The sequence below is a fragment of the Lacerta agilis genome, chromosome 8, assembly GCF_009819535.1.
Source record: "Lacerta agilis isolate rLacAgi1 chromosome 8, rLacAgi1.pri, whole genome shotgun sequence".
In the NCBI taxonomy this organism is placed as follows: Eukaryota; Metazoa; Chordata; class Lepidosauria; order Squamata; family Lacertidae; genus Lacerta; species Lacerta agilis.
The window spans coordinates 70,292,987-70,314,665 of record NC_046319.1 but is presented as its reverse complement, the minus strand read 5'-3'; the positions used below and the strand labels follow the sequence as shown (position 1 = coordinate 70,314,665).

At 49.1% G+C, this 21,679-nt stretch overlaps 1 protein-coding gene across 1 annotated transcript; it reads right to left on the bottom strand.

The window, feature by feature from the left end:
* Positions 1–815: 815 nt before the first annotated feature.
* LOC117052003 (NACHT, LRR and PYD domains-containing protein 12-like) lies at positions 816–11,129 on the bottom strand. Its single transcript, XM_033158730.1, has 7 exons — positions 10,760–11,129; positions 10,407–10,487; positions 8,371–8,427; positions 5,562–7,338; positions 4,738–4,824; positions 3,037–3,204; positions 816–1,246 (listed from the first exon to the last, which is right to left on the bottom strand). The coding sequence occupies exons 1-7, from the start codon at positions 11,088–11,090 to the stop codon at positions 919–921; spliced, it is 2,829 nt and encodes a 942-aa protein (XP_033014621.1). The 5' UTR covers positions 11,091–11,129; the 3' UTR covers positions 816–918.
* Positions 11,130–21,679: the final 10,550 nt, after the last annotated feature.

The following is a 21,679-nucleotide window of genomic DNA, read 5'->3' as shown; positions in this document are numbered from 1 at the left end:
CTTTGCTTCTGCAGTGTTTTCTCAGGAAGCAAGCTCCTTTTCGCAGCTGCTCCTTCTCCAGTTGATCAATAGGACCAATGAGGTCTACCCCTTGCCTTAAATGTTATTCCTGAGAGGCAGTGGGTGCAGGCTCCCAGTGGCCCTTGGTCCCCTCTCTGACCGCAGGGACCCGGATGTGTCCTCCTGCTCTGCAGTTTGTGGTGATGCGAGAGACAACTTCCCTAGAGCAGCTGCTAGCACAGAACACAAACGAATAAATTGATCTAGTATAAAGACAGCTTTCTGTGTCCGAGGGGCTGAGTAGGGTAGGGAGATTTGCCATGCAGAAAAAGCTGTGGGTAGGCTGAGGTGCCCATCCAGAGGTCCTTTATATTGTGCGTCCACAGATGCTCAGTTGGCATCATCCATCTGTCTCCGGGAGACAAAGAAAGATTGTGCCTTCAGGGGTGAAGTCAAACCGTTGGAGAACTTCAGCGCCTGCTGTGGCTGTAGATACGGGAGAGACATGTTCTGTTGCAGGTAGGGCAGACGAAGGCACCCACAAGGATTTATGCTAATGTTGGGGCACCTAAGACATGATCCTGATCTCAGGACTGTTTGCACCTGCAAACATTTCAGGGCTCCCATTTCTAATCGCTTACACGTCCTGTAGTAGCTCCTTGTTGGAAGTTCAGTAACTTTTCACACCTAACAACCCCGGGGGGATGTTGCGCTATAGACCAAGAACACGGTAACACTGAGGAGGCATCGCAGAACAACGACTGAGGCAGAATGATGTCCGGACGCTCCAGTACAAATCTACCACTAATGCCCTAATATTGCATCCACAACATATTGCAGAATACACCCGCTGAGATGGTGTCCTTTGGCCTCCCAGTAGATGCCTCAATTTGCAGGACAGGTGAAGCAAAGTAGACATCATGGGGTCCCATTTTCTTTTGCTTTCTCCTCCCCCAGGAGGACAGTGATCTGTTTCTTCAGTAGCTCAGCTCTTTCCCGAGCTTCCTGGCTGGCTCCCGAATCTTCTGTTTCCTCCAGAACTTCCAGGACAGAGCGCAAGGCATCAGCATTCTTGACTGACTCCATCTGTTCCTGGTCCGCTTTGATCTCTTCCACCCAGTCCAGATATGCCTGCAGCAGCCCCATGTCGGACAGGAAACTGCTTATGATCTTAAGCTCCGGCTTCCTGCGACTCAACTCGGAGAGGACTTCTCTCCCGGCTTTGCTTAAGCGGTTCCCCACAATGCTGAGAAAAGAAGACAGGTGTTATAAAGGTACACTGTGGGGGGGGGGGGGAATGTGGATAGACATGGGGTTGGGTCCAAGCTAAGCTAGGCCACATGCACACTATACATTGAATGCATTATGATACCGCTTTAAACAGTCACAACTCCCCCCTGCACCAAAGAATCATGGGAACTGTAGTTTGTTGAGGGAGCTGAGAGTTGTTAGGAGCCCCCTTTCCTCCCACAGAGCTACAATTCCCAGAATAGATAAACAACCAATCCTTCTTCCTAGGGAACTCTGGGAATAGTAGCTGTGTGAGGGCATTGGGGTCTCCTAACAACTAATTTAGTGCAACCCATGATAGACAAAAGACCTTGTAATAGGAGAGCATACTTTCTTTCTCTCTCTCTCTCTCTCTCTCTCTCTCTCTGGCGTAGTGAGGGCGGGGCGTAGGGGGCGGGGTGCCCCGTGTTCCAGGGGAGGGGGGTGATACTTGGGCCAGCCCCGTCCCACCCCGCCGGCGGGCCCCAAGCAAGCCGCAGAGCGAGGCAGCCTCGCCCTGCAGCCTGCTCGCAAACCTGTCCGGCTGCCTCGCTCCACGGCTTGTTCGGGGCCTGCCTGCCAGCGCCACTATGGGGCTGCCAGCGGCTCGTGGTGCTGCTGCATGCGAAAAGCAGCACGGCCTTATGCCCGCCGCTCGCGCTCAGCAGCCCCATGAGCCGCCGATCGCTCAGCAGCTTGCAAGGAGAAGCAGCGGCCCAGCGGTGGAGCGCGCTTGCGCCGAATTTCGCGCATGCGCACTCCGTCCTGACATTGCGTCATGACGTCACAACGCCTCACCTCCAGGGGGTGCCTCCATTCGCCGCCCCGGGTAGCGAGGAGGCTTCCTCCGCGCCTGCTCTCTCTCTCTCTCACACACACACATGCTCAAGAAACAAGTGAGGGGGGTTTCAGGGCGAAACACACAAGGGGAGCACTTCCTCAGAACTACACAGCCAGAATATGTACTACCTCAGCAAAGGTCATGCCATTCTGACTGGTTGCTAAAGCAACACCTCCACCAGTCTCCTTCTTGGATAGTTGACTTTAACAGAATTAACCCTTAGCTCCAAACTGAATGATCCCTGCTGTTTCACTTCCAACAGCTCGACTCCCATCCAAACCCCCAGGAAGCATGGCCAATGGTCAGGGATTATTTGAGTCGTAGTCCAGCAAACATCTGGAAGGCCACAAGTGTCCCACCCACCTCTGAATTAATGGCTTTCCCTTCCTCCTCACTGCAGCTCAACTGAGGAAATTCATTCCCCACCTTTAAAATTATATGGTTATTTTATTTACAAATACAGTGGAAAGGAAAACCAAATCTGATAAGTATATCTATGCATGCACACTTTAAATATTTATTTTTTGGGGAGGGAAAAAACTATACTCATGATTACATATTCTGCAAAACACACTATAGAAACTGCAACACTTGTTGGATTAAGAAAATAAATCGAATCAATTGATTTTATTTCAGCTTTAAGCTCATAGAAAATAAAATAAAAATTATAGAAATTCATGAAGGTATTATCTGGTTGTGTGTGTGTGTGTGTGTGTGTAAAAATTCCTAGATGTATACAATATTATTCCTTATTTCTCTTGCATAGCAATGCAATGTATTTCCTCTGTGTTGGGATTTTTGCAAAAATGTGATCACCTCTAATCAATTATACCTCCTGCCAAAATTCTATTCTGGTAGGCGGCTTGTGATTTCATTTCCAGAAGTTTGCAAAATATTATAATGCAATCTCATCAGAGCATACTTACGTCAAGAGCCTGAGCGTTCTGTTGGCTAGCAAGGAATCCATAATATTATCCAAGCCGCTATCTGTGATTCCTGTGATATCCAGATAGAGCTCTTCGAGGGTAGTGTTCTCCTGGAGGGCATCCCATAAACCCCTCACCCCTTCAGAGCCCAGGCAGTTCCCACAAAACCTTAAGAAATTGGGGTTGGGGTGGGGGGAGAGAGTAGTTTAATTTAAAGCAAAGAGGAACTCCCGTAATCAGTGGAATTCAAACTAACACATTGCAAATTCCTGTATAGGAAATCCCCAGTTCCAGATTATCCTATCAGAATGAATAAAGCAAAAACACACCCTTCCTGGGAATTAGGATTTTACTTCCATAGAGCTGAAACTGGCTACGAGGTCTGAACTCCCAGTTAAAGGAGGAGGCAGGGACATTATACAAAAGCAAAGAGCTTTAGAGAACTAAAGCGTTAGTTCTTTGGGGAACTCGAGCAAATAAACCAAGCCACATGCTGCAGGTGAGCTGTCTGAATTTATGGACGGACATAGGATTCTACAAACTAGAACCACAATGATAAGAGATACAGAAGAAACCCTTGCTATACATTGGAAGCACACAGCTTTCTGCAAAGAATGCTGGGAACTGTAGCTTACTCCTCACTTAGCTGCAATTCCCAGCACCTTAAACAAACTACGCTTTCCAGGACTCTTTGGGGAAGGCCATGTCCTTTAAATGCATGATGTGGATATGACCATAAATCAAGGACCACCTCATCCCATATGAACTGACCCTGTAATTGTGAACCGAGGCCCTTCTTCATGTGCTTCCTCCATGGGAGGTCCAGGGGGTGGCAACACTACAATGGGCCTTTTCAGTGGTGGCTCCCTGTTTGAGGAACGCTCTCCCAAGGAAAGCTCACCAGGCACCATCGTTACTTATCTTTAGGTACCAGGCAAAATCATTTATTTCCCACCAGGTCTTTGGCTTTTAATTATCTGTGGCCTTCCTTCAGTGTGATGCATTATTGTTCTTAAGTAGAGTTTCCATACGTCCCAGACATTTTGTGTGGTCCCCCCCCCCCGAAAAAAGCTCAACAACTTGGGATAATTCACCCCCAAAAAGCAGCTTTGGGATTTTTTTTTAAAAAAAGAGGGTCAACAATTTGTTTGTGTCCAGATTTTCACTTTTTAAAAAAGCACCTAAGTAATTATTATTATTATTATTATTATTATTATTATTATTATTATTAATAGCAGTACCGTACTTTTCTGTGTATAAGACTAGATTTTTTTTTTACAAACTATGGTAAAAAGTGGAGGCCTTCTTATACATAGATAGTGCATAGGCTGGACGTTTGTTTCTTTGATTGATTGCTTCTGCGTGTTATTGTGCATGTTATTGGTTGCATCAATGGCTGGTGTTGATTCGCTGATGCTGTGGCAATTGGGCGGGTGATTGGCAGCTTCTGCCGATGATGGGACAGACGAGAGGCGGATTTTGCGACAACTCTGGTCAATCCTCCGCAGAAAAAGCTAAACAACTCTGTGCCATCTGCCCCCATTTTCTTAAATTTGAGTCTCCCAAAATAGGGGTCATCTTATACCTGGGGGCGTCTTATACACAGAAAAATACGGTAATTGTGTCACTGGTGGGAGTGATGTCAAGACTTCTGTAGGTTACATCACACACATACACAGAAGGACATTCAAGGTGACTCACAGAAGTCGTTTCACCTGGCACCTTGGGGACCTGAGTATTTCAGCTTCTATGGCTGCTGCCTCACAGTCCAGAGAACAGTACCGCAACCTGGAAAACAGGAGATTGCAGGTGAGAGCTGAGCACACGGTACAGACCAAAGGTGGACAAACTATCCCATAAGGAGCATGACTTGTCCCCCACCAGAAGTACTACCCCTCCCCTAACACCCCAAAGAGGTCTGAATACGTAGCACAGACTAACTTTACTGTTTTCCTCCTCTTGTAAACTGCTTTGAGTTTGCACACGTTTCATGGAAATTATCTAAATAACTAAATTCAATCACATCCAAATCTGTTCCTGCTCCTTTAAACACTGAGGGCATATGTATGTTGCAGACTTAAAATGGATTTTTAAAAGACATTTGGAGGCAAGCCAGGGAAGTTCTTAGTATTTGATGTTGTATTCTGTTTTTATTAATTTTTTTGTTAGGAGCCACGCAGAGTGGCCAGGGCAACCCAGGCAGATGGGTTGCATATATATATGTATATGATTATTATTAGTTATTACCATTATTCCCTCTGCATACAGAGCACTGTGGGTGTTGAAGTTTTGTGGCTTGGCCTCGGGGTCTCTTACAGGCTATTCACAGTACCCTTGCCAAACTATAATTCCGAGAATTCCTGGGAGAGACATTACAATTAAAATGATGCAAGTTTGCACTGGATGCCTGACCTGAATGCCTGACCCTATTCCCTATTCATAGCAGGGAATAGGATGCTGGCATCCTGCAGCCACTGCCCATGGCATATGGCTAAGGCCTAGGACACTGCCAACCAGGTACTCACTGGAGAGTCTCACACCGATGGAGAAGCCCCCGGAGTCGCCTCAGACCCCCGATGCCCATGTTACTGTAGCTCAAGTTGAGGTTCCGTAGCTTCTTATGCTCCGAGCAGCCCAGGACATAGGCCAGGGCTGCACAGTCAGCTGGGTTCAAGGTCACCTTGAACAGATCCACTTCATCCAGGTTGGAAGCCACCTTCTGCGTCACCCAGTCCTGGTGGAGCTCTGCCAGGCAATGCAGCAAGGAGAGCAGCTTCCGGTCGGATTCGTACTGAGCTTTCTTCCCCAGCCACTCTGCCAAAGGCACAAGGGGGTCCCCTGTTAGGCCCTCAGCCAAGCTCTCCAGCTTCCCCTGCATCCTGGAGCTCAAGAGGCCCATGAAGAACCTGGAGAACATCTGCAGGTTGTCCCACTGTTGGCCTCCGCTCAGGAACTCCCTAGTGTAGCTAAGAAGTCCAGCCGCAGCACGTCCATTTGGTGGGGGCAGAAGTCTCTCGGCCTGCCCACCTTCTGGAGCTTCTCCATCCCACCAGAGATCCAGGCAGGAAGTTAACTCCTCAGTACTGGGGTCCAAGATAGCCACCGAGTACAACGCAGCTAAGAACTCCTGTATGGTCAAGTGGAAGAAGCCGTAGACCTCGTCTTTCTCCTTGAAGAAGATCCGGTTCAAGAAAGTGCCAGGCAGGTTCTCCGGGTCAAAGCCGAAACCCCGCAGCTCGTCTGCGTAGAAGACAACCTTCCCCCTCAGCAGACCAGCGTAGGCCAGCTTGCCAAGCTGCAGCACCAAGTCTTTGGCTTTTTCCAAGGCGCCGCCGGCTCCCCCTGCTCGCCGCAGCCGGAGGATGGTGCTCAAATACTGGCGGTAGACCTCGGTGATGGTGCTCGGTGGGGAGGCCTCCATCACCCCTGTCCCTGGGAAGAATTCCCCCAGCGCTGTGCAGAGAATGAAGCAGTAGAGGGGAATGAAGCTGAGGCTGGCTAAGCCCTCGTGGGCAGATATGTAACCAAGCACATCTGCAGCTCGTGCCGGGTTACGGAAGAAGCGGAAGAAGTAGTCCTTTACCTGCTGCTCTTGGAAGCCAAGGATAATGACATGGCGGTCAAAGAGGTCTTCTGGAAGGGCGGCAGAAGGCCTCGATGTGACCACAATGGTGGCCTCGGGTAGCAAAGTCCCATAGAGGAGGCCGTGCACCAGATCTTTGATGTGAGCCGGCTGGTCCGATTGGAAACAGGGGTTCTTGCTCTCGAGGGAGTGCCGGAACTCATCCAGGCCATCTAAAATCACCAGAAGTTCCCCAGGCCGATCTAGCAGCTCGGGGAGAACCCCGCTCAGGTGGACATGCTTGCTGTGGATCAGGTCCTCAAGGCTCTGGGGTGTCCTGATGAGGCTGAGCTCCCGGAAGGAGAAGTCTAGCATGCAAAGGGCCTTTTGGAAGGCCGCGCCCAACGCCCAGTCGTGAACAATTTTCTGGGCCGCGACGCTCTTGCCGATACCGGCAGCCCCGCTCAGCATCACCCGGCGAGGTGGGGAGCTCTCCTCAGGGAGCGGCGAGAAAAGCTGGCTCAGAGCCAGGCGGCGTGGGGCGTGGAGGGAGTAGAGGCGGGCACGGCGAGAGGCCAGGTGCAAGTAGTCGTGGCTGCTAGAAGCGGAGCAAGGGCTGTCAGACAGCAGCAGGTCAGTGTAGCGGATCTCGATGTGGCCACAGGATTCAGTGTCATCCACGTTGGTGCAAAGCTTCTCTGTGCGGGTCAGCAGGGAGCGGCGGTGGTTCTGCAAAGCAGCTGGCAGGAGGGTAGCAGTTGGAGCAAAAGGTAAGGAGGAGACCCAGAAAAGTACGGCAGATAATCCTGATGGAACGTGCAGGGCTGACTATTGTAGGGCAAGGAGATCCATCCCTTGAGCTTGCAGCTCCCGTTTGAACAAACATCTCTCTAGACCCACATCCACATCTTTTGGATGCATTTTCACAGACGTATTACTTTGGGGATCTTTACTGGAGATGCAGAGGTTGTTGCAATGGGCAGGATTGCTTTGAGTCAGACGTCTGTGTCGGAATCCTAGGCACCATACAGTTAAAGACTCCTGGGAACTGTAGTTCGCTAAGGGTGCTGAGGGAGACCCCTATTCCCCACTCCCGGAGCTATGATTCCCAGAGTTCCCTGGGAAGAAGGGTTGACTGTTAAACCACAGTGGGAGTTGTAGCTCTGGGAGGGCGATAGCAGTCTCCTAACAACTCTCGGCACCCTTGAACAAACTAGACTTCCGAGGATTCCTTGGGGGAAGTTTAAAGTGGTGTGATACTGCTTTAGATGAATGTGGCCATAAAAACATAGAATTTTTAAAGCTGGAAGGGACCCCTGCTCAGTGCAGGAAACTTGCAGCTAAAGTTTCCTTGGCAGCTGCAAGATTCATGTGCTGAGCAATCCATCTTTATCCTCGCTGCCTTCCTTAGCATTCATATATGTATTAATTATATTATGCTACTTATTTAACAAGATTTAGATACTGCTTAATCAAGTGTGAGAATGCCAATGCCTCTTGCTTGCCTGGACAGAGGATGGAAAGGCATGGAGCTGAGCGGATAAATCTCTGATCTCTGTAAGGCTGGACTGTAACCTGCCGTGCGAAGTTATGAGTTGCATCTGTTGCCCAGCCCAGTTTGGCCTCTGGCCCCCCAAAAGGTTGTCCACATAGGAATGTGGCCCTCAGTCTGAAAACAATTCCCCACCCTCTTCTGCACTGAAGCCTCTCTTTGTCTTGGATTCTGCTTGCACATCCTTTCATTGCTGTTTCTCCTCCTCCTCCGTTGTTACCTTTGAGTTGTCGGCTCAGGGCTCTTCGAAACGTCAGGTCGTTGCTATTTTCCTTATCTGCCACAACAAGAGAGCATTTAATGCACAGGAAACAGGCGCCCTGCAGAGACCTCCAAGCCCAAGAGATTTTGCTGCCTGAGGCAAAGGACAAGATGGCTCCCACATTTCTCATACAGAAGCTAATTGAAGTGGCAGGGAAATCTTATTTTGACACTGGGGACTGGACAGTGTCCTCCTGAGGGCAGCAGGGGAGAATTGGGGACGCAGGCAGCCTGGTGTCCAGCTCTTAGCCACTGTTCCCTAGCTCCCATCACTTGCTGCCTGAGGCAATCATCTCACTCTGCCTAACGTTAGGGCAGGTCCCAAACTTGCGCCAGCCCTGCCTGTCACAAAGCAACACAAACCAGCTGACTGATGCACTGCTCTTTCACTCTTTCTGCAATCATTTCCAAGAGCACATAAAACTGGAACCATTTCTCCCAGTTCAGCCCCTTTCCCCATACTGTCAATAGATCTGAGTATCGTTACAAGTGCCACATAATGTTCATCCCACACATGCAAGGAATTGATCCTTCCATGTAGCAGTAACTACACTTTGGAACTCCTTGCCCATTGATAATAGGCAGGCGTCTTCACTGTACTATTTTTGGAACCTGCTGCTAACTTTGTCTAAGCAGAGCTATCCAGGCATGTAAATCCGACACGCCTTTTAATATGCCGGCATTCACTATTGTTGTTTTCAGCCTGCAAATGATATGCAATTGGGGAGGCTCCCCCCTCATTACAGTGGTGTCTCCTTTGCACTGAAGTGAACATTGTGGGAATAGTTACATCATTAATTATGATAAATTTGTAACTTAACATAAATAAGCACATAAATTACGGTAAACTGCAGATAGCCAACAGATAACATTGTCTTTGGCAGAAACCAAACTGAAGCAGAAAGGAAACAGCACAGATTGTGACAAAGGCAGGTCAGAATGAAAATTGCTGCCGCCTTAAGATCCCTACTGAAGAGCTGGAACAATATGCATTTTGCAATGCTCATTTCAGTAGAGCATCAGGAAAGGCAAGCAATGCATACTCCTGTTAAGCAACAGGTAGGCTTCCTCACACCAGATCCAGAGAGAGAGAGAGAGAGAGAGAGAGAGAGAGAGAGAGAGAGAGAGAGAGAGATACCCCGGCCTGCAACCCACACCATTTCTTCAACCTTCATGATATTCTCTCTCACCTCAACTCACACTCCAAATACACACACACACACACACACGTCTCTTACATCAGCCCCCTCCCTCTAACAGGGGCGGGAATTTGCCAACTCCATCGTCCTCTGATGGTTTTCCCACTCCAAAATGCTTAGAGAGGCGGACCAACTGTCTCTCAAACCAGGGGTAGCCAATGTGGTGCCTTCCAGATGGTCAGGACTACAGCTCCCATCATCCCTGATCATAAGCCACATTGACTGGGGGGCAATGGGAGTTGTAGTCCCAACAACATTTGTGGGGCATTCCATGGGCTATCCCTATCCCAAATGCTAGTTCTCCTTAAGAGGCATCAACTACCCACCTAGGGCTATTAACCAGCAACCTATCGGACAACAGAAACTGTTCTTATGTTGACCCTCCATGGCATCGAACCTTTTACACATGTTAAAGATAACCAGCTTTGAAATTGTGGCCAAAAAAAGGTGGGGCGCCAGCCCCAGTGGGCAGCTTGGTGGGGCGATGATGCTCAGCTGACCTCCTGGTTGAAACATTGCTGCTTACAAGGAAGTAAAGGAGCATAAAGCAAGATGGCGGCAAGGTCCATGCTATGCGCAGATGCACCAGTGGGAATGCCAGATTGGCTTTGCCGATACATTTACATCATACTGACCGCACAGCGGTCTTGTCCCTCCCCCTCTGCCACCTGGTAAGCAGCGGCAAAGCAACCTGCTGGACGCCAATGAGCCCCACTGCCCCACCGTCCGCTCAAAGATACAAAGATATACACAGAAGCAAGCCCTCCTATGGAGCAAGGTGGGAGGGTTGACTTGCCTGCAGGCACTGCTGGGAGCTTGTATTTCTTCGAATTCCAGAATTTCAGCAAAGCTCTTTTGGGAGTTTTGGGAGGAGGCTCTAGATTGAAACAGGAAAGAGGATTGTGAAGGCAAAGCAGAGCGAGAGCAGATGCCCGCCGGCAGGTCTACGAACCAGGATGCCTGTGTGTGGAGTGGGGAAACTAGCAAACTATACAGAGGCAAATATTTGTGTATGTTGCTCGGCATTCATTTACACCTGGCCCCATCCACCATTGGAATGTGGCCACCAGAAGCTTGCCAAGAAAGGAATGTGGCCCTTCCTTCCCCCCCCCACTTCTGCCCTAGAGGCTAGTTGCATCACTGCCATGCCTGGCTGACTTGGAGAAGGTCCCCCTTTTCCTTTCTCCGGACAGCTCTTTTCCAGCCAGTGCTGGAGCTCAGGACAGTAGGCCTCCTGCAATTCCCATAGCACGTCCAAGAACTTCCGGCTCTTCTCCGGCTTGCTGCAGACCCTGTCCAGAAGCGCAATGACTTGGTTGCTCTTGGGGTTGGTCTCCAGCAGGGAAAAGTACTCTGGCTGCGTTAAGAGCCCGCTGTCATGGAGTAGGCGGAGCAGAGGAGCTGGGTTGGGCTCCACCCAGCGCAGGAGAAGTTCCCGGTGCTCCTGGATGAGCCGAGTGCAATCCAAGGGAGCAGCCATCTGCAGGGAGGGAAAGAAGAGGGTGAACAGGAGGGCAGTAGGCCAATACCATTTTGTTGCTTGGTTGGAAGAGTGTTCCCTGATTATAGGGGGCAGAAATCGCCCCCCCCCAAATGTTAATGTATGTAACAACAGCAGATTTTTTTATGTGCAGACATGGAAAGAAGAAGTTCCTACCAAAGAAGAATGGATTATGGACTCTGCAGAACTGGCAAAAAATCAACAGCAAAATTAAGATCACCCAGTGGTGAGTGTTTTAATGGAAGAATGGACACCTTTTTTCAGAAATACTATAGTATGATGAACTCACGAGCAGGATTTGAACTATGAGCAACAGAAGTTATTAGGTTTATAATACTGTAGTTATTATTTAATAGATAGGGTGTAGCCGAAGGGGAGAAACAACAAATCCATGGGAAACGGGTTGGGAAGTCAACAAAAATAAGAGGAAAGACGAAATTGTGTTTTGATTGTATATGTTAAAAAAGCTGAAACTTAATGAAATATAAATGGAGGGAAAGAAAGAACTTTTATATATCTGCCTACATGTCTAAACACGCATATACGTGAACTTATCTCAGATGGGCAACTCCAGGCCAGCTCACTCTTAACGTTCTCAGAGACAAACAGTTTAACCCCAGCAATGCCTTCAGCAGTGAATTACTGTGCTTCTGTGGCAAAAGATGGGGTGCTGTGACAGTCCACCTGATGTTTTTGGACTACAACTCCCATCATCCTTGACCATTGGCCACGCTGGCTGCTGGGAGTTGGAGTCCAGCAACATGTGCAGGCTCTAAGCCAGTCTTCCCCCAACCCAGTGCCCTGCTCCAGATGTTTTGAAATAAACCTCGCATCATTCTCATCCTTGGTGCCATCATCTGGAAGCCCACAGGTTCCTCCACCCCTGTGTTTGTCGTGTCCAAACTGCGACTCAGTTTGCTTAACCTCTGAGGTCCAGCTTTACTGCTGTTTGAGAACGTTACCTGTGTAGGCTACAGAGTATGATTTTGTTGGCATAAGCCACAGCTGGATTAAGAACTATGCCACTGCTTGAGTGTACAGCTAGAGAGACAACCACTGCTGTCTTGAGCATAACTGCAAAGCAGGGCCGGATTTAGGTTTGAGAGGCCCATAGCTACTGAAGGTAATGGGGCCCTTTATATGTCCAGCTGTCCTTTGTGAACAACAAATTGTCAGTGTTTTTTGTGTTGAATATACAGGTATGACATATGGTAATTTATGGACCTAATAGGTATCTAAACCATTTGCACATGCAGAATGTAGGCACCCTCTATATAGAAATGAGGAAACCAGTGATACTTCAGGCAGCAGGCAAGCAGGCGGGGCCCATTACTTGCACCATAGGAGCGTACACAACACAAAACACTGTTGCTGTACGTAGGTTTTGTTTTTTATCTTATATTTTGAAAATGTACCAGTACATCCAGGTTGTTTTCCTTTAATTTTTTTGCCCCCCCCCCAAGAGAGTGGGGCCCTAAGCCAGTGTTTTTCAACCTTTTTTGGGCAAAGGCACACTTGTTTCATGAAAAAAATCACGAGGCACACCACCATTAGAAAATGTTAAAAAAATTAACTCTGTGCCTATATTGACTATATGTAAAGTAATTCTCTTGAATAGGAATCAAATAAACACAATTTTTCCCACGGCACACCAGGCAACATCTCGCGGCACACTAGTGTGCCACGGAACAGTGGTTGAAAAACACTGCCCTAAGCTATAGCTTGTTTAGCTTATACGTAAAGCCAGCACTTCTGCAAAGGCACCAGCTGCTCAAACAACATTGGGAAGAAGAATGACGAGACTCTGCATTGCAGGGGGTTCGACTAGATGATGTTTGTTCGTCCCGATTCTGTGCATTTCCACATATGTAATTGCTGGAGGTTATTGCAATTGGCACAGTTGCTTTGAGGCAGACGGTTGGTCCATCTAGCTCAGCACTGTCTGCACAGACGGACAGCAGCTCTCCAGGATTTCAGGCAGGGTTCTCTCCCAACCCTATCTGGAGATGCTAGGGATTGAACCCCAGACCTCCTGCATGCAAAGCAGATGTTCCACCACTGAGCTACGAGGTGACCCTGTCCACTCTGATGGAAATCACTACAGTACTAGGAAGGGAGGTTTGTGAGCTGCAGCAGCAACTAGCGTCCTGCTGGTGCTTGGCCAAAGCTGCAAAGGCCAGAAGGAGCTATGGGGTGAGAGGTTGGCTGATTTGTCTCTGTTTGCTGCCAGAGCCTTTTTGCTTCCACCTACAGGCTCAAACTGCGGGAGGCAGTGGAGGATAGGGGTGCCTGGCGTGCTCTGGTCCATGGGGTCACAAAGAGTCGGACACGACTGAACGACTGAACAACAGCAACAACAACTGGCTCAAACGCAAAGTTGTTGCTGCCTCCATATGAATGACACATTTGCAGCACACCCAAACGTGTTGTGCTGCCACCTACTGGAGGGTTTGCATTGCAACATCATGGAACACCAACCCCCTCCACTGATAGTGTCCTTGCATCAGCTGTGACTAAAGCCAGAAAGCATATTCTTCCAAGATGGGGATGAGGAATCTGTGGCCCTGCAGATGCTGTAGGACTGCAACTCGCCCCAACCCCAGCCAGCATGGCCATCACAAGCCAGGGGGGAGGGAGTTGCAGCTCAGTGACTTCTGGAGGACTACAGCTTCCCATTCCTGTTTCAAGGAAGAGGGGAAACGAGGGTGCCTGGAGGATAAACTGACAGAGAGGAAAGCGTGGCAGGATAGAGGCAGCCGTAAAGCAGAGGGCAAGGAAGATGGAGGCAAAATTGCAGAGGGGGAGATTGGCGCCAAGGTGCAGCAATGGAGGACGAATGGGGAATTGCACTTTAAAAAGTTGGGATGAATGAATGATGAGTGGGAAGATGTATAAATAAATTCCTTTCAAGCAGATCAGGAGGAATGCAGGGCCAATGCGACCCACCTGCAAAGAAACCGGAACGGATGCTCAATAAACACCAGAGGTAATTTAACCTTCACGTAACCTTCATGCAAGCAAATCAGGATGGCTACTCCATAAAACAGGTCATCTGAAAGGGCCTTCCATTGTGCTTTTGCTGCAACAAATTTACACAGCTGGAAAATTTGCATTACAGTGTAGAATCTCCTCGTCTCTCATCTTTGAAAACAGCTCTCTTCCTTACTACTATGTTTGGATTAAAATGCCGGTGGGTTAGCAGGGACCAGGGAAAATCATTTTAGGCTCTGATACAGTTCTTCAGCAGCCAGATAAGCAGCTACTTCTCAAGTTGGGGAAAGGGCCGCAACCTGTTAATGCAACAGGAAATAGCTCTCCTTTATCGCCTCATTTCTCAAAGATAGGTACAGATAATGGAAGCTATGAACTCGACCTTTCATTTGGGCAGAGTCAGCGATAAAGGGTACTGGTTGCTGATCAAGCCCAGAGGTTCAGCGAGGGTGTAGAATGTGATATGAATCTATTGTAAATTAGCGAGTTGAGGTCATACCCAGAGCCTTCTTTCCCATAGGGCTTAGTGGTGCGTCGCGCCAGGGTGTCAGCCTCTCAGGGGCACCCCAGCAAGTGGGGGAGCTGTGCAGCTTTGCCAGCAGCCTCCCCTTTCCCTGCACGACCGCCAGCTGTGCCCCACCAACCATAAGGCTGGCAGGCGTGCAGCTTCCCTCCCAAGCTTCTGCGGGGATTGCTCTCCTCCCGAGGAGGCTTGGGAGGGAAGCTGCGCTCTCCTCCTGCAAAGGCTTGGGAGAGGTGCAACTTCACTCCCAAGCCTCTGTGAGGATCGCTCTCCCGCAGCAGCATGGGGGAGAGTTGTGCCCCCCCCCCCGGATGGCTGGCAGTGCGCAGCTACGGCCACCCCAACGCTATCCGTGGTAATTTGGGGGCCCTGGCTGGATATTTGCACTTTGGCGCCACATCTGCCAAAGACGGCCCTGGTCATGCCTTGTACTCTTCTAGGGCTGCCATCTTTTACCTTGCTCCAGTTCAGAAAAATGAACCCCACTGAACACAATAGGGCATAAGAGAAGATGGAGAATCCTTTTGGAAAGGGCAGGGGCGTCGCTGGGGAGGGGCGGTAGGGGCGGTACGCCCCCAGTGACAGGGTGACAAGCGGCGGGTTGGGGTGACAAGCGGGGGGTCCTCCCGCCACTCCCACGCGCCGCCGCTCCCTCCGTCACCCCGGGAGCAGCAGCGCTGCACGGACAGGGTGACCGGTGGGGAGTGGGGAGTGGCGGGAGGGGCTGCTGCTTGTCACCCCCACGCACCGCCGCTCACTCTGTCGCCGAGGGAGCAGCAGTTCCGGGGCAACGGAACGAACGGCGACACGTGGGGTGACAAGCGGCGGCCCCTCCCACCACTCCCATGCGCCGCCGCTCCCTCCGTCACCCGGGAGCAGCAGCGCACGGCCCGCCTCCAGCCAGTGGCGAAAAAGCTGCTGAAAGAGGGGGCTTTCCCCCTTTCAGCGGCTTTTTTCGCCGCTCCGCTCCCTGCCCACTGTGCTCAGGGAGCGGAGCCCGGGGGGAAAGGACAGGGGCAGGCCCCTCTCCTTTCCCCGGGACAGCTCCGCTCACGGAGCGCAGCGGGAGAGGGGCGGGGTGTCGTTCCGTGTGCATGCGTCATGACATCATGCGCATGGAGCGACGCCCCGCCCCCATGGGTGCCACTTGGCTTGCCGCCCCCGGCAGCCCAGCGGCTAGCTACGCGTCTGGGAAAGGACTAATGGCCCCTCTGGTCTAGCATCCTCTCCTTGCAGGGGCCAGCCAGGTGCCCATGGGAAACTTGCAAGCGGAACCTCAGCACAACAGTGGCTCTACGTACCTGCAGTTTGCAGCAACTGGTATTCAGAGGCACGTTGTCTCTGACAGTCAAGGGAGAGCACAGCCATTCTGGCTACTAGCTATTAATAGCTTTGTCATCCCTGAAATTGTCTAATCCCCTTTCAGAGCCATCCAAGTTGGTGCCCATCATTACTTCCTGTGACAGTGAGTTCCATACTTTCACCATGCACTGCATGAAAAAGCACTTTCATCATTCAGCTTCACTTCTTTATTTCGTTTTAATTTTATTTTGACAAAGTAATAATCATAAATAAATAAGAATAAAAATGTGCACCCCACCCCTGAGACCATTCCAATCTCCCAAAATTTCAGCACCTCTTGCGATGGTTTGACCCCTTTCTGTTTTAACAGTACACATTCTACAAACACTTTCTGTATCTCCTCAGAATCATTTCTCCTGCATATTCCCTGTCTTACCTTAATAGCACATGTTAATTTATCATTAGTAGCAATATCCCATACCTCTTTATACCATATTTGAAGAAGTGTGCATGCACACGAAAGCTCATACCAACAACAAACTTAGTTGGTCTCTAAGGTGCTACTGGAAGGAATTTTTTTCTTTTTTCTTTTGTTTCGACTGTGGCAGACCAACACGGCTACCTACCTGTGGTGTAGTGGTGTAGTGGTTAAGAGTGGTAGACTCGTAATCTGGTGAACTGGGTTCGTGTCTCCGCTCCTCCACATGCAGCTACTGGGTGACCTTGGGCTAGTCACACTTCTCTGAAGTCTCTCAGCCCCACTCACCTCACAGAGTGTTTGTTGTGGGGGAGGAAGGAAAAGGAGGATGTTAGCTGCTTTGAGACTCCTTCGGGTAGTGAAAAGCAGGATATCAAATCCAAATTCTTCTTCTTCTTCTTCTTCTTCTTCTTCTTCTTCTTCTTCTTCTTCTTCTTCTTCTTCTTCTTTATACCATTCTTCCATTTTATATTCGCCTTGCCTCTTCCACTTCCCAGTTATAATATTTGCAACTGTCAATAAATTGGTGAGCAAGTCCTTCCTAGCCTGTGAACCTTCTACCCCATTGTAAATTGATAATAATGCTACCTCTGGACTTTCGGTCAGCTTTAACCCAGTGATTTCTGTTATCTCCTTAAACACCTCCCCCCCATACATATTTACACCCCACCACCACATGTGAACATAAGTCCCGGTTTCCTGGCATCCCCTTCCAACATAACACCGAATATTCCTTGCAGCTTCTCTTCTGGGTACAGGTACATGCAGAAGGAGATGTCCCTACTTGCTAGCCGTTAGAGGTATTTTGCCGTTCTTGCTTTCCTTCCTCCCGCAACAGAGGCTGTATTGGTGTACCCCACGGGTGGTGAACCTCAGACTTGGGGTCTGATTGCGCCCCACCACCACCCCAACCTCTCTACCTGGCCCTCCAAACTCTTTGCAAGCCATGCCCCTCTCACTAGGCCACACCCCCTCACTGCCCCTGCTCCACACATCCCTTGAGTGTGGCTGAAATGTTTCCCTGAACTCTGATTATAAGCCTCTTGCTTTTTTGCTTGGCTGGTGAGTAGAGGGGGTGTATCATCTAGCTTGTTTACACTACATGAATTGATTGATCTGTCTGATTTTGCCTCTGGCCCTAACTCACTGGCCCTCCGGCCCCCAGAAAGTTGCCCAGAAAGGAATCCTGACCTGTAATAGTTGTTTGAGAGGCGGGCAGTCCCATCCCACACAAACACCACTGCATCTTTGCTGCATACAGTACATAAAAGCCGTTTCCTCCCAAAGAGTCCCAGGAGCTGTAGTTTACCTCTCGCAGAGCTACAATTCCCAGCACCCTTAAACTACAGTTGCCAGAATATATATTTTTAAGAGTAATTTAGATGTATGGTGCGGACGTGAACCAAGCCTGTGGATAAGAGGCACCTGTTGAACGGCACACAGCCATTAAAGGGATATGGAGGGGGCTGTCAAAAAGAAGCGTCCTCTGTAATCTAGCACCACAAACAACAGCGGGGTCGGCAGGGCGAGGGGGTGGTGTGGAGAGAGGAAATTGCTGCCATCTGGGCTTCAGTCGCCTCTGGCTCAAATCCCTTTTCATCCGGGGAGCTCATTGGATGACCTTGACTGGCCTGTATCTCTCCAGCTTAACTACCTCAGGGGGTTATTGGAAGGATAAACAAGATAAGAATTACAAAGCACGTTGGGACACAAAAAGTGCCAGAGGATTGATTAATAATAATCATAAAACGATAAAAGTTGTGTCAGGGAAAATAGCTGCTTAGCAAACTGTACATTCCTTGGTAGCTGACACAGCAGTTTGTGTGTGCCCGAGAGGCAGGCAGGCAGGCCAACAGACAAATCACGCCCTCAAAAATGAAGAAGTAAATTTCGGATTTAAGTAGGGGGCGGCGAAGGAGAAGCTAAGCTCAGCCTCAAAGCCCTCGTGTTCTTCTTGTGGTCAGCAGATTGCATTGCTCAGTCCATCTGAAGGACTAATGTGAGGCACATCCCATCAGGCAGCGGTTCCCAAATTTTCTACATTCCCAGCCTAACCTTTATTTTAATCAATTAATTTCACACTGCCGCATACGTACATGTCTCAAGGCGATTTCCAGTTACACCATGCAAGCAGTTAAAATTCTTTTCAAAACGGTAGAAAAGCAACAACAGGAAAGAAGTTTAAAACCATAAAAAATGGAAATGGAAATGGATGTCTACTCGGTAACCTACCTTTCCATCCCAGAATCTAGCATGCACAACGGAGGTCCTTACCTGTTAGGCAAAGCCGGACAGCCAAACGTTTGCAACATCAAACACGAGGGAAAGCGATGTGCAAGCTTATTTCTCTGCACCGTGCCTTTGCTTGTTAATAGTTACCAAGGAGTGGCTCTAGTCAAATATTTACCACAGGTAACTTGTTGCAATGTCCCATTCACCACTGTGATGCAAAATATACCAGGGCAGAGAAGTGGTCGGAGGACCTGGATATGGCAGGATTTCTGCTTCGGAGGACTTTGAGGGTCCCTAAATATTGGGGAAGGGACACGGTGGCGCTGTGGTCTAAACCACAGAGCCTCTTGGGCTTGCCGATCAGAAGGTCAGCGGTTTGAATCGCCGCGATGGGGTGAGCTCCAGTTGCTTGGTCCCTGCTCCTGCCAACCTAGAAGTTCAAAAGCATGCCAAAAAGTGCCAGTAGATAAATAGGTACCGCTCTGGTGGGAAGGTGAACGGCATTTCCATGCGCTGCTCTGGTTTCGGTGTTCCGTTGCGCCAGAAGCGGCTTAGTCATGCTGGCCATGCATGACCCGGAAAAACTGTCTGCGGACAAATGCCAGCTCCCTTGGCCTGTAAAGCGAGATGAGCGCCGCAACCCCGGATTCGTTTGCGACTGGACTTAACTGTCAGGGGTCCTTACCTTTTTTTAAGTATTGGGCAAAGCAGGTTATTAATTTGTGGTTGGCTACAATCTGCCCCCACAGTCAGAGGCAGGCAGAAATGTTTCTGAATACCAGTCAGTGGAAATCATAGGAGGGGAGAGCACTCAGGTCTGGCTTGAGGGTGGCCACTGCGAGAACAGGGTGCTAGACTAGATAGGACCTGATCCTGCAGATTCCTCTGAAGTTCTTAAGCCAGAGGATGGGCATAGTAAAGATTGGAAATGGTCTGCATAACCTAACAGTATAATTTTGGCCCACTGCTTCAAAGCAGAGGCAAGAGAGATTTTGCAAACTGTGTGCACTACATTTAGTGATGGGGGGGGGGGTGGATTCCATTTTTGTTTGCATTTTAATGAGAAGTTACTTCCCTCACACTTCTCGGATCAACATGTGAACTGAAACACAGCTGGCCTTCAAAATTCGCACTGCCTCAAATTTTGTGATGCACTGCTCCAGCCAAACAGCATGTTACAGAAATGCATGCATTAGGGAAAGCATGTATAAGATATATATTATTGGTGTACAAAATTGCATCAGGGGAAATTGCTTGCAGGGAAGTTGTATGTTAGTCAAAATGCCAAAAAGAAGTGTTTATGCAGAGAAATTTGCACTAAATTGTCACAGGATTTTCATGAGGATTGAAAGAGAAATGCGAACTGCTGTGCTTTGGCTTGGAAAAATGAGAAACAGAAACTGACAGATCCATTCCTAATTAACCTCATGACTTAGAAACCACCACCCCCCCCAAAAAAAATTCCCCAGCTTTTTCTTTTTTATTTATTAGTAGGGTACTTTTCAATTGAAGAGTGGCATATAAATTCTTGAAAACACACACACACACACACACACACACACACACACAAAATCTATGCATTCATTCATACATAAATAAATTTGCTTATTTTCATAATTTATGCTGGTTGTAGGATCCAGGTTTTCTTTGCGCAGAACTTTGATTTATTTGTTCGTGTCTTTTTCAGCTAAAGAGTAGCCTATAAATCCTTAAAATCAAATAAAAACTACAGTGAGACTATCCATCCACCTGCTTAGCCTGATAATACATGCAGGTTGCGGAATATATCTTTTCTTTGCGTGGAATTTCCGCACACACATACATGCTGCCCTGTCTTCATCCTTGCAACTACAAATGACGCCAAACAGCCGCCGTCTGGGTCGCCCTCCATGTGTTGCTGGACCACCACCTCTCACCATCATCAACCCTGGCTTGTTGGCTGCGCTGGCTAAAGCTGGTGGAAGCTGGAGCTTGACAACATCTGGAGTGACCACAGACTGGGGAAATCCACTGTAATTGGTCATCTGCAAGGCTTCACCCTGCCCTCATATTGAGGCCTTGAGATGACTTGAGCGCGGCAGCATGTGAGGGATGCCGGAGAAAAGGGAAACAGCCAGAGAGGAGCTATTTCTGCTTTCCAAGCCTTGCTTCCGTTCTCAACTAAAAATGCTGCCTCCGCAATAGACAGCCCACACATTGCTCAACATCACCTCGGTCCCTCTGCTGAAGGGCCCCGCCCTTGCCTCTTTCCACCTGGCTTGGGGGGGGGGGGCTTGACAGGCTTCACAAGTACTGCGGCTGCTGCTTAGCACTGAGGCTCCTCTTCTCAGTTGTTTTTGATTTTTATCTGTGTTGTTTCAAATGAGACCATCTTGGCTGTGAGCCCTGGAAGACCTGCCTGACTGGCCCCTTCCCATCTGGCCCGGGAGAGTGGAGTGCTGACTGACTCCAGCTACAAAAGCTGAGGCTGTTGAACAGATTCTTGGGCCGGAGTATTGTTGAGAGAGCTGTTGCCGTTATTGATATCATTGTTGTATCTTTCGTTTTAGATCTGACGATTTATATGGAAATTGTTTCCCTTGGGTTGTGTACTTTTTGATGTGCTGCATTTATTGCCTATGGTTTCTGTTATGTTTGTAATTATGTAAACCCTGTCATGTTGTAAGCCGCCTTGAGCATAGTTTCAACTGTGGAAAGGCGGCTTACAAATACAATGTTGATGGTGATGATGTTTTAGGTTTCCGGCTAATGCAGTCCACTCTTCCCACTAACATTGCAGGGATGACCATTTGAGGCTAGCAATGCAATCCTAGGCACAGGAAAGGGGGGCCCTTGAGAGATGTATCCCATTCTGAGGTGGGGGGGACCATGCCTGAGGTGGATGGGGCCAGAGACAAAGGTGGGCAGAGAAATTAACAACACGTTTGCCTTTGTGCAGGGTGCAGGTTTCTAAGCACACTCATACCCCCTCCCTGCTCACTATCCTCCATGCAGGCAAGCAAGAGTCTCCATCTGAGTCCAAGGATGCCTCCCAGCCAGGCG